This window comes from Mustela erminea, chromosome 17 (genome assembly GCF_009829155.1).
Source record: "Mustela erminea isolate mMusErm1 chromosome 17, mMusErm1.Pri, whole genome shotgun sequence".
In the NCBI taxonomy this organism is placed as follows: domain Eukaryota; kingdom Metazoa; phylum Chordata; class Mammalia; order Carnivora; family Mustelidae; genus Mustela; species Mustela erminea.
Genome location: NC_045630.1, coordinates 23929417 through 23942646, shown reverse-complemented (window position 1 = coordinate 23942646; position 13230 = coordinate 23929417). Strand labels below are relative to the sequence as shown.

The window sequence follows — 13230 nt, the reverse complement described above, 5'->3', positions numbered from 1 at the left end:
TAGAAATTCCATGACTTTTGAGCTGAATAGAAGTATAACAGCTAGTAGTATTTTGATAACTTCATTTCCCGTTCTATCCCGCTCTAGCCATAATGAACTTACTTAGAGTAGGAACAACCTTTCAGGTTCCCTTTTCTGTTTCCCTCCTTCCCTTATTTTGTTTCCCTCCTCTTCCTTCTCCCCTCCGTCTTTCCTTTCTCTCTTCCATACCCTCCTCCTCGATCCGGTTTTTCCTCCTATCTGTCCATTTATCAGTTCATCTCTTTTCTGTCTTGTTTTTCCCCTCCATCCTCCCTTTTATCCTCCTCCCAGCTGTCTGTCCCTATTGTGTTAGCGATCACCTACCCTCTGAACTCTAAAAATGGGATATAACGAACCTATGAACCTTCATAGGTTCATTTTGATGATTGAGTGATTTTTTTAATGAAAAGTACTCAAAGCCTATGAAGTAATAAGCACTCCTGGATGTTATCCTTTGTGGTTGTTGTACTGATTTGTGTATTCCAATTTAAATAAATGATAGGACCTGCTGTAAAGGGGGGTATAGTTTTCCTTTTTTTGCATAAAAGTAGATAATTATTTTTAAAAAGTAGTTATTGAAGTTAATTTTGAACTTTTTAAAAAATTTTTATTTATTTTTAGATTTTTATTTATTTATTTGACAGACAGAGATCACAAGTAGGCAGAGAGGCAGGCAGAGAGAGAGAGGAGGAAGCAGGCTCCCTGCTGAGCAGAGAGCCGATGGGGGGCTTGATCCTGGGACCCTGGGATCATGACCTGAGCCGAAGGCAGAGGCTTAACCCACTGAGCCACCCAGGCACCCCAGTTTTGAACTTTTGAACACTTTGACAGTCATCCAAAAATATCAATTGTATTAACAATCATGATTAAGATAATTATTTCTACTTTGAGAAAAATTATTTTCTCATGTTTTACATTTTTAAAAAAATTTTTATTTATTTGAGAGAGAGCATGAGAAGGGAGAGGGTCAGAGGGAGAAGCAGACTCCCCATGGACCTGGGGGCCTGATGTGGGACTCAATCCTGGGACTCCAGGATCATGACCTGAGCTGAAGACAGTCGCTTAACCAACTGAGCCACCCAGGCGCCCCTCATGTTTTACATTTTTAATTGCCTGCCATATGGACTAATTTTTTGGTAAATTCTTTGCCTAAAAGTGTCTTCTCCGTTTCTTAAATGAGAATTTAGCTGGGTGGGGAATTCTAGGTTGATGGTTATTTTCTCTAAGTACTTAGAAGATATTTTCTTTTCTTCTGTATGCATTATTTTTGTTGAGAAGCTTTCCATATAATTTTGTTCCTATGTAAGTAAAGTGTGTTATTCCACTTGCTTTTAAAGCAAATACTCTCCAGTTTAGAGTGACATATGTAGAATATGACTTCTTTATTTTTCTTGCTCAAGACTTGTGATTCCTGAATAAGAAGAGTTTGTCTTTCACATGTTCTGGGAACTTCTCAGCCTTTATCTCTTTAAATACTGCCTTTTACTGTCTTTCCTCCTCTAGAACTTCTCTTAGATTGTGTTAAATCTTACTGTTCTGTTTTTCATTTCCCTTGATCTCTACACATTTTCTGTATCAGTAACTCTGTACAGAATTTTTGCATAAATTCTTCTGCTTCACAAATTCTCTTCAGTTGTGTTTAATCTGATGCTTAATTCTCCAGTGACCATATTTTTCTTCTATAAAAATTTATTTTTATTTTTTTTCTAACAAATGTTTGTCTTGCACTATTTTTTAAAAAAGATTTTATTTATTTGCCAGAGAGAAAAAGAGAAGGAGCACAAGCAGGGGGAGTGGCAGGCAGAGGGAGAAGCAGGTTCCCTGCTGAGCAAGGAGCCTGATGCAGGACTCAATTCTAGGAGGCTGGGATCATGATGACCCTTGCCGGAGGCAGGTGCTTAACTAACTGAGCCACCCAGGGGTCCCTGTCTTGCATTCTTAATAACATCTTGTGTTTTCAGTTTTTTCTTATAAGGTTCCTGATTTTAATCTCTCCTATTTTATAGCTCATCTTAAGTTCTCAAAAGGTAATCCTAATAATTGTTGTGTTTCCCACTTTTACTTGTAATGTGTTGTTTGCTTATAGAATTGGTAAATTTTTATTTTGATCTTGCTAGTGGGGCTTTATTTGCGGGAATCACATACTGCCTTTTTGTTCCCTCCATCTGCCTTGGGTTCCAGGAGTCTGGCTTGTGAACATATTTTTGTGGATTTCTTGTCTGAAAGGTCTTGAACCGTGCTGATAGTATAAATTCACATTGTGTGTCTGCTGGAGTCTTTAGGATTACAGATTGTCATTTTGTAGACAAATTTGTGGTCACTCTCCTCTAGTCTTAATGTTAAATCCAGGACAAGACTGATAAGCGTCTTTATCTTATACTAGTATCCATCCATCCATCCATCCACCCTCCCTCCCTCCCTCTGTTTCTCTTTATTTCTTTCTTCCTTTCTTTCACCATTTTACATTGATGGGGTAGACCATCAATATGTTTGGCTTTATTCTAGGTAAAAGTATGGTTGTGTAGAGTGGGAAGGAAAGTATGTGTCTCAATTCTGTTCTCATCTCTTGGTTGCTTTTCTATCCAATTGGGATCAAAATTTAACCTACAATTCCTACATTTATTTTGTATTACAAAGATTTTTTTTTTAAGATTTTATTTATTTGAGAGAGAGAGCTCACAAGCGGGGGGAGGGGCAGAGGAAAGGGGAGAAGACGACTCCCCATGAACAGGGAGCCCTGGGATGGGCTCTGAGACCCTCACCTGAGCAGAAATCTCAGGACCATGGCCTGAGCTTAAGGCAGACACTTAACCCACTGAGTCACCCAGGTGCCCCAGCATTTTTATATTACTTATTAGCTGTATTGCTGGAAGTAGAAATCTTCCTCATATTCTTTTAAATGTGTGTAGTATTGTATGTATTGATTATTTTTTGATTGCCATTCACCCTATACTTTAATTGGGCATGTATATAATGTCTTGTGAATGACTGCTTTATTTATTCATTCACTCTTTTATTTATTTCTTATTTTTTAAGATTTTATGTATTTGACAGAGATCACAAGTAGGCAGAGAGGCAGGCAGAGAGAGAGAGAGGAGGAAGCAGTGGAGTGGGACTCAATCCGATCCCAGGACCCTGAGATCATGACCTGAGCCAAAGGCAGAGGCTTAACCCACTGAGCCACCCAGAAACCCTCACTCACTCTTTTAACAGATATTTATTAAGTAGGTAATTGAGGTCAAGTATTGTGTTCATGTTCCTGAGTGAAAAGATAAAAAATAATGGTTTTTCTGTCATGTTTTGTTCTAAATACGGGTTTCTAATATCTAGGAATTTTAAATGCATTAGGGGAATACACAAATAAATCAGTGGGAAAAGATGGCATTAGAATTTTGACAAAAGAACAGTGGAAGCAGAGAGGCAGGAGACTAATGAGAACTCTTCAGGAAGCCGTGGGGGTCTCATACAACCCTGGGCGTACATCAGAACCTTTTTCTTTTTCAATTAGCAATAATCGCGCCTCGGATAAACCTCATCGGCTATGATACTGCCACTGTGCAAAGCTGAGAACCTTTTTCTTTTTCATTTCTTTTGTTAACTTGAACTTTTTAAGGATGGAAAATAGCAGATATAATCTTGGCTTAGTGTTAACATTGGGGAGGGGGGAAGCACCAGACTCCCTGCTGAGCACGGAACCTGATGCAGGGTTCCATGTGGGGCTTGGTCCCAGGACCCTGAGATCATGAGGTGGACAGAAGGCAGATGCTTAACCGAGTCACCTAGATGCCCCCAGGCTTTTTAAATCTTTGGGCCTTTCCCAAGTGTCAGGTAAAATATATCTTTAATACTTACTTAAAAATAAATGTTAAAGGAGAACAAGTTCCATAAGAAATTTTAAATATTGAACTGCAATTATGGTGTTTTAATATTAACCTGTTTTTTTCTCATGAAAGTTATAAGAATATTATTAATTAGAAGATGTAGTTTCTGTTGTTGAACCTGTTGCTTCTATTTTCACCTTTCTTACAGTTGTCCATTTGAGTTTCTTAATGTGGTTGTTTGTAAGGGCGTTAAAGTGGTTCTCACTTTTGTAAATAGTGCTGAAAATAGCTGTATTTTTCTCTTTCTCCAGAGTTTTCATAACGGGAACTTCTAGGACTAAGTTTTTAAGCCAAAGTGTATAAGCATGTCAATTCTGTATTGTCTGAATGTTTCCAAAGAAATTGCTCTGATGAATTGCATTTCACTACCATTTCCCTTATGGTTGCTTAACTCTTTTACAGTATGTCTTAAAAAACTATTAAATTTCTTTAGCATAATATTCCTAATGATGATAGCATAATTTATTTTAGAAAAGAATATGCAACTACTGCTATGAAATGAGGTTAATCAGTGAGAAGTTGATACTTTGACTTTAATCCTTTGTTCATTTGGTTAAAAAGTACTGGTTTCTGGTGTGATTCTCATTGAGAAGGTGAGGTGTTCAGGAGACTGAATAAGCCTGCAATTTAATAATCTAGTTCTATGACTTCAAGGAAGGAACTAAATCTACACATTTCAGATTTCCTGTTTGGGGATTATATTGCTTGGAGAGAAGAAATATTCTTGGTTTTGGATTATAATTGCTTAGAAAGAAGAAGCAATATGCTTGTTTTAGGATTTAAACCCAAAAGAGATTAACTCTCTGTAGAAGTTTTCAGAAGAGAATAAGTAAGAAATAATTTAATTAAGAAAAGAGCTGTTGTGATGTTGGTAATTATGAATGATTGTGCCATTCATAGCACTAGGAAAAACATGTATTTGTCTTTAATTTGAACTTTCCTGTGTGCAAAGCACAGAAAGCTCCTGAAATACATACTAAAAAATAAACCCATTTCTTTCTCCAAGGACTTAGTGTTTTAATGGTATCATATGAGGTTTGTTATTCTTCAGCAGTATTAAATACTGTTGACATCTAGTGCATTTATAAATAGTTCTGAATATGATTTTCTTTAAGGTATGCTTTGCTGTAATTACTGCTTTTTTTTTTTCTTACATGTAATGGGTTTTAATATAACCTTAATATTTATGGACTATTTGAGTGGCATTTTAATTAAATCCAGGCAGAGTAAATTTAATTCTTTACTTATAGTTTAAAATGTGTAATGTCTTGGGCATCCGGATGGCTCAGTTGGTTGAGCGACTGCCTTCAGCTCAGGTCATGATCCTAGAGTCCGGACCCCTGTTCAGCATGAGGTCTCCTACCTCACTCTGACTTTCCCCCTCTCATGCTCTCAGATAAATCTCTCTCTCTCAAATAAGTAAATCTTTTAAAATAAGACTGCTTTTAAAAAAAAAAAATGTGTAATGTCATATAGTTCAACAATACGTAATTTTTATTCCTGATCTGTATTACCTCATTTTCAGTAAATAATAGTAATATGTGTGTGTGTGTGTGTGTGTGTGTGTGTATACACATTTGAAGCATAGTTTTTTAAAGAATGTTTTTCCTTTAAAAATTTAATTAAAATCTTTTTCTTAACACTAGGGGGCACTCTTGACTTACGGATTCATACCTAAATGAATATGCATAGACTGGAATGAAATGAAACTGTTTGAAACCATGTCATTAATAACTGAGTGGCTTCAGAGAGAATTTGGATTATCAAGCTCATTTTATATAGCAGTGTAAATATAAGTTGATCCTTAATAGTGTCATAAGGATAATGAAGCTTACTAAATGAAATGCTGTAGATTAGAGGAAATTAAAGTATTTCTGTGCTTTTGCATTGATTTTCTAAATGAGTCTAAATGGTTTAAAAAAACCATTATTTCTAATATCTTTCTCATTTAAAAGAGTCTAGCATCATGTTTTGCTCTTAGCAGGTACTTAGAGTATATCTGAAGAAATGAATATTAATTTAAGATGTGACTAAAGGCTGCAGTCATTAGTAATAATTTTTAAGCATTTGAAAACCAGCAACATGTTTTGCTACATTCAGAAAACATTTTAGGCATTTTCATTCACTGTATTTGCAATTAGGATTTTGGAGACCTCCACCAACATATATTTTGCCAGAGATATATTAAGGTTTTTGTCTTCTTTAATTTGAAGACTCTGTGGAATTTCAGCTTTGTGTGGTTTAAGTAGATAAAATCTGCAAGGTCGTTATTGTGCCCTTACCACATGTTAGCACTGTTTTGTGGGCTTTGTATATATATTCATTTCTCCTCAGTCCAACTCTGGGAGGTAGGTACTTACCGTTACCTTTGATAGATAAGGAAACTGAGCCCGGAAGAGTTAACTGTTTGCTGGGTTCAAACTTGGGCAATATTGTTCCTGAGTCTTCTAAATCACTCTCCTATATTGCTTCTCCAGAGAGAGGAAACTTAGCATCAAGAGAACTACTATTGCTATTTCAGACTCAGTTTTTAAAGTTGGTAGAATTTAACGTACCTAATTTATGGGCATTTCTCATTTCTCTTATGCAAAAGGGTTCTTGAAATTAAAAGTTGGAAAGGGGCCCTGAGTCCCTTCGCTCCTGTCATTTTACGGAGAGGAGGAAATCCCATCCTAGAAAGGTGAAGTTACCAACATAGTGCTATACAACAAGTTACTTGTAGAAAACACAAGTAAATACTCTGACTTATAGTATAGTGGAAAGAAATGTGGTGTTGTGGAAATAATATTTGACTAGAATTTCAGATGGCTTCAATTTTATTCTTGGCTCTTCATTTACTGGCAGAGGCTCTGTTTCCTTGTGTTATGTGAGCATTAAAAATGTCCTCCTTAATTTAGTCTTACTGGCAGTTGTGAAGATCAGTGAGATAATGATTGAAGATACTTGATAAACTTTAAAACTCTGTACAAATAAACATACTGTGGTCAGTATGACACGTTTCATATTTTATTATCAGTTATTTGTTCTATCTTCATAAACCAGTTTATCAGCAATGGTACACTTACTATTGTCCCTTTATAGATGTCATTTATTTATTTATTTATTTAAGATTTTATTCATTTATTTGACAGAGAGAGATCACAAGTAGAGAGGCAGGGAGAGAGAGAGGGAAGCAGGCTCCCTGCTGAGCAGACAGCCCGATGCGGGACTCGACCCCAGGACCCTGAGATCATGACGTGAGCCGAAGGCAGCGGCTTAACCCACTGAGTCACCCAGGCGCCCCTATAGATGTCATTTAGATCCTGCAAGATTTCTTGAGTTACGCCGTGTGTTACTCTGCCACGTGTTGTCTTACACTTTTTATTTACTAAGAACTAAAAAAAGTTACTGAATTTTTCTCACAATAAGTGAAAATTTATACTTATGCTTTACTGATGAAGAACATAGCAGTAACATGTTTTGAGCATGTTTTGAGCAGTAGCATGTTTTGAGCGCATTGGGTGTTTCTGACCATTGGAAAAGAGCATCTAAGATGGTCCTTGAGCTGAATTTAGTAATTTAGCTGAAATAAAAAATAGATTTCAGTAAAGTTTTTTATTTCTTGGCAAGTTCTCAATACAGTGTTTTATTTCTTGGCGTGGTGATAAGCGTGGATTTGTTGTTTCAAACTTCCAATAAGACATAGGTTTAACATTTTCTGTTTATTTTTTACAGGAATAATAATGTATTTGTGGCCTTGGACATTGAAGCAGTCAGTCTTCTGTTGCTGTTAACATAGCGTTAAGGACTGATGTTGTGGGAAGCATGGACCTGATGAACGGGCAGGCAAGCAATGTTAATATTGCTGCTGTTGCTTCCGAGGTAAGACATTTGAGAAGGTTAGCTGCAGAGTTTCTTACCTGACATTCTAATTTTTTAAGTATTATGGTTGGTCACAGATGTAAATCAGAACTTGAGAAGAAGAGCTATAAATTTTTTAGTTTTAAAAAACTTTTAATTATGCCATTCACATATTTACTGTACATCTAGAAATTACTAATCCTTATCCATTTAAGATACTTGAAAAATAATGATTACTTAAAACTTTTTCTTGAGTTTAGTTTTAAAGGATACGTAGAATGTCTTTTTAGGGTGTTTTTATATTACATGAACCTTGAGGCCAATAGTACAAGTGAGAATGAAAGATTCTTTTATTAAAATCACATAATTTTGAAACCATCTAGATTCTTGATTTGAGGCCTGTTGAAAGAGTCAAAAACCATTAGGCTGAAATGTTGGAAGGGATGTGGTTTAGAGTGTAAAAGATGGAGGTGAAGACTGAGCTAGATGCCCATTTCTCTGGTTAACGTGCTTTTTTTTTACTTGTGCTTCCTATTTTTTTTTTTTTTTTTTTTTTTTTTTTTTTTTCTTTGTCTTTAAATCCAGGGTACTTGCCTGCTTTCCTTAGTAACTTTAGTGTAGCTCCTATATTTCTCCTTTATTTTTCTCTTACAATAGAGGATGAGAATAATGTCTATGACCTTTTACTTCCTTAGTCTCAAAGTTCATTAATAACTTCAACTCCATTTTTCTCCAGCCAGTTACTGAGGCCTTGGTAGCAATGAAAATAGTCTAAGTCTATGGTTTTGATGATTCTCCTTATGCTGGTGATTTCTTTATTTCTATCTCTAGCTCTGGCTTCCATCATACATTTTTATTAAACATTTCTGATGGACCGGACATTTTATGTATAAAACGAACAAAATGAAGTTACTCATTACTGTTCTGCTGTGCACCCTGTAAAGAAAATAGTGCAGCCCCTTTCTCTGACTTCTGTTAATAGCATCACCGTGTCCCATCACTGTCTGTCTCATCACTGTTTCCCTGCCATCTGAGTTTAATCTTTAGATTTCCCCTTTGTGCACCACAGCCATTTGCTCATCCCAGCGGGGAGAGCACACTGGCAGAAGTTAGAGCCTTCTGTAATGTTATCATGGAAGCGACAGCCCATTTTCTCTCTCATGTTCTGTTGGTCACAGTCCTGCCCACACCCAAGTGGAGGGAATCACACAAAGATGTGAGTGCCAGGAGACAGAGACCATCACTTGGCAGCCGTCTGAGAGCCTGTCCGGACCTCATCGCTAGGATCCAGTCCTTTTCTCCTTACTTCTTCCAGTGCCATCTGAGTTTGGCCATTATTTCTTGTTTACATTATTGCAGCAGGCTTTTAGTTTGATCATGTACTTCCATTCTCTGTTGGTTTTGGTCCATTTGACTGTAATTCAATTTTAATATTCTTAAAATACAGCTCTTAAGCTTTATTGTATCCCCAAACTGTCTGTGGTTCCCCTTTGCCTACTAATGAAATACAAATGGCCCTAAACCTTTTATTCAGGACTTCCTCGTCAAAGTGACTCTAAATTTTCTTTTTAATCAGTTTAACCCCCACTAATTATTGACTTGAAATTTCATTTTAATGAAGGAATACTACATCTTGCTGATGTTTGTATAGACCATTGTTTTCTCCTACTTTTGTTACAGTTTTCTCTGTATCAGTTTTTCTCCGTGGCATTCCTCTTCTCACTCCAATGTGCCCCTCCTTCTCTGCACAAAAAAAGAGACTTGGCTGTCTTTCAAACCTATTTCCAATGCTACACTTTCAGCAGAGTCTTTTCCTGATCCCCTAAACAGATAGCTTTCCTATTTTGAAACTATCAGTTTAAAAAAACCCACTTTTAAAATAATTTTTTCCATAAATTTATACATCGCTTTTCTTTCTCCTTGAGAAAGGGATTATATTACATGTTTGTATAGATGTCTAATATTCTATGTTTGTTTACTTGGTTTTTTTATAATTGTATTTTTTGAATATGTTAAATGTGTGTGTGTGTGTGTGTGTATGGCATTTATAACTATATATCCTGAAACATTTGGTCTAGTATTATAGGAAACCGTATATAATTATTTGTTAAATAAAATAGATCATTTTACTTCTGTAAAAAAAATCTCTTACCTTTCCTAAGAAGGTAAATGGACTAACATCAGGCCTCAGAGTAGTATAATTTAGTACTTGGTAAGTGGACAAAAAGGCTGTCTTTTAAATTTTTCTACACTGTGGCAAGAAAGTAAAACTAAAAATACATATTTTCACCTTCTCTTAAAATACAGACCTATTAACATATCAAAATGCAAATGTCCCATAAATCTGATAAGCTTACAGAATGGATAAAATACTTGATCTGGGTGATGGACTTCCCTGTCTCAGTAGCTTTATATTTAACTTGTACTAGAAGCTCCTGACATCAGAAGTTGGAGTGAATTTGTTTTTCAGCTGTTGAGAAGTATCAGTGGTTTTTAGTCTTGTCTTGAATAAAGAATTACTATTATTCCCTTAGTGGACATTATGTGTAAGTACTGTGTAGCTTATCAGTACCAGCTTATTTATTGGTATTGGGGAGGCAGATGGAAGCATCTGGCTCATAATTTCTTAAGCCTCTCCTAACAACTTACAAGAAAGAAAAAAGGAAAGTGATTACTTGTTTTGATAAGTAATGAAATTGCCATTACGATTTGCTGATTTTTCTTGAGTGAGTTAAAAACTTGGAGAAAGTTATGTTTAAAGTTAATGTCTTTACTTGACAGAATGTATTTAGTTATTTGGTCAGAAACTGATGTCTGATGTTAAGTTGATACATGTTAAATGTGTCTGATAGTGTTAAACTGATGTTTAACATTATGAATAAATTTCTAAATTAGTCTTGGGATATAAAATAATGTTGACATAAGCTAGCCATAATTACAGAGAATAAACACGTGGAATAAAATACTATGTATAAAATCTGATTACGGGACTTTGGGTTTCTGCTCATATATGTAAAAGAGGTTGGAATTCATCATTATTGGCTTCATAACCTGAAAAAAACTAAACAAACAAACTCAGTAACTCTTCTTAGCTCTGTCAGAAAATTGATGTCATAGAGCAGACTGACAGTGATGACTCAAAAACTGGAGAGAAAGGCAAGTAAAGATTTAGTTTACCAGGAGAAGAAATCACTGAAGCCAGAAATGGGTAGGAACACTTAAGCTATAGTTGAGAAATTGTGGGAGGCTATGGTGTGGACACCTTGAAGTTAGAAACTCCGTTCCCCAAGCCCCTACTTTTGTGTTTTACCTCTAGAAGCTCTGCCAGGTTCTCACAGTGAAGATCAGAGAAAAAGCCCTTCCTGTTTCTAGCAGGGGGAGGGGGAAATAATCATTTTGAAATGTTCCCAATGCATTGTGTTCTCCCCAACCTCAAGAGAAACCACTTCACCAGAGCCTGATCTCTTTGGAGGATGAGAAGTACCCAACTCCAGCCCCCTCCAGCCTTTCTTTCTCACTTTTTTGGGGATTGGCAGTGGCTGTGGGGTATTGAGAGGTATTTGAGGGCACAGGCCCATTAAAAGACCTGACTATAGGTCTTACAGAATAATTCTCCCTCAGTACTTTACCACCATGTAACAGGGCCTTTGTGAATAATGAAGGAGTATAGCTGAACAACTGGCAAGGCACAGATTCTATACAAGAAGGAGTTTCTAGAGAAACCAAAGAACGACACTAGAGGAAATTGAAGACCCAGACACCTCAAGTACAACAAACAGTAAACACAGCGTAACTCCTGCCTTATTCAAGCATATGTCCTTATACTAAAGGCCTATTTACCTCAGTTCCTATTATCCAATAAATACATTGTGTCTGGTTTTCAGCAAATTATAAGGCCTGCTAAAAGGTAAGAAAAATACATAGTCTGGAAAGACAAAGCAGGTAACAGAGCTAGAGTCAGATATGGCAAAGATTTTGGAATTAATCAGACTGGGAATTAAAATAACCATGATTAATAATGGTAAGAGCTCTAACGGAAAGAACGGACAACTTGGAAGAAAAGATGAGTAATGGAAGCGGGAATATTGAAATTCCAAGAATCAAAAGAAAATGTTAGAAGTCAAAAACATTTTAACAAAAATGAAGAATAACATCCATCAGTTTACCAGTGGACTAGTGGTCAACAGCTGACAAAAAAATTCATGAGCTTTTATGTCAACAGAAACATCCCAAACCTAAATGCAGAGGGAAAATAGAATGAAAAAAAAAAAAAAGGAATAGAATATCCAAGGACTGGGAGAATGACAGAAATTGTAGCATGCATGTAATGGAACTACCAGAAGGAGAAGAGAAGGGGGCAGAAGAAATACTGGAAATAGAATAATGGTTGAGAAATTTCCCAAATTAATGACAGGTCCTTCCTTTGAAATGATTTTGATAATCAAAATTGCTAATGAAATTGAAAGAAAACAAAAATGAGGCGTAAGGACAAGTGCTCAAAACTGATGTCTCACAGCTGCTAGGCTGACATGTGTATTATACATTGGTAACTGAAACTTTGGGAGTTTTTTGTGCCATTGACTATAACTTAATATCCTGCCTCCATTTAATAGAGCATGATCTGAATGTTCTTATGGTATGATGCTCTGATTTTAGCCCACTGAGGCAGAATACATTTTTATTTCATGGTATAGATGTGGAAATAGAACAGAAATAAGATTTTCAGAGCCAAAAGCCACTTTTTGTTCTACATGTAGTAAAAGCAAATCTGAACTTGAAATAGTAACCTTAAAGCAGAAAATCCTTAAATTTGTAATATAATAAGAATAGTAGCAGTTGTCCTATCACAGGTGCACATCACTTAGCAAATATGATTGAATTATTTAATGAAGTCCTGACTGTTTTCTTATGCTTTAAGTTATGAAGTTTGTCGTCTTCTTTAATAACATTTCTTCTCCCTAACTTCCCTTTACCTCATTTGAGAATCATCAGTCTTGCTAAAATCTTTAATTTCTGTAAGCTATGGTAGGATATCAGGATGAAGAAACTGACAGACAAGAAGAGGACTCTAGAACCTAAGTTAGATTTCCGGTTGCCTGACCCTGTGTCTAGAGCTCCTTCAGCTAAGCAGCATGTTGTCCGCAGTGTTAAACTTTCCTTGGTATTGAACGCCGATTGAGTTTCCATGGCATTGACTGGGAAACAGTATTAAAATGCCTGCATTTTCTTTCAATTTAACAGAAAAGTAGCAGTTCCGAATCATTAAGTGACAAAGGTTCCGAACTGAAGAAAAGCTTTGATGCTGTGGTATTTGACGTTCTTAAGGTTACACCAGAAGAATATGCGGTAAGCCTCCTCCCCCCACCCCCCGCCCCCAAGTTTTTGCACATACCTTACACATTGATGCTGTTGAGCCAAGGCGCAGAGGAGGTGGTTAAAAAAAAAAAACTGAATGTGGAAATTGATGGAGAGAGAGTAGCACAGCAGG

General features: G+C 36.3%; 1 protein-coding gene and 1 non-coding gene across 4 annotated transcripts in view; one reads left to right on the top strand and one right to left on the bottom strand.

Annotated features, from left to right (window-relative positions):
• The window catches only part of RALGPS2 (Ral GEF with PH domain and SH3 binding motif 2), a 163059-nt gene that overhangs the window by 29407 nt on the left and 120422 nt on the right, over positions 1-13230 (top strand). For all 3 annotated transcript variants that reach the window (XM_032317209.1, XM_032317207.1, XM_032317206.1), the window contains exons 2-3: positions 7617-7763; positions 12984-13088. In XM_032317209.1, coding sequence (XP_032173100.1) covers positions 7707-7763; positions 12984-13088 — 162 coding nt within the window. In that variant the 5' untranslated portion in view covers positions 7617-7706. The remainder of the gene's footprint in view (positions 1-7616; positions 7764-12983; positions 13089-13230) is intronic.
• On the bottom strand, positions 3449-3586 carry LOC116576852. The gene has a single exon (XR_004280312.1). It is a non-coding gene; the product is annotated as a U4 spliceosomal RNA (small nuclear RNA).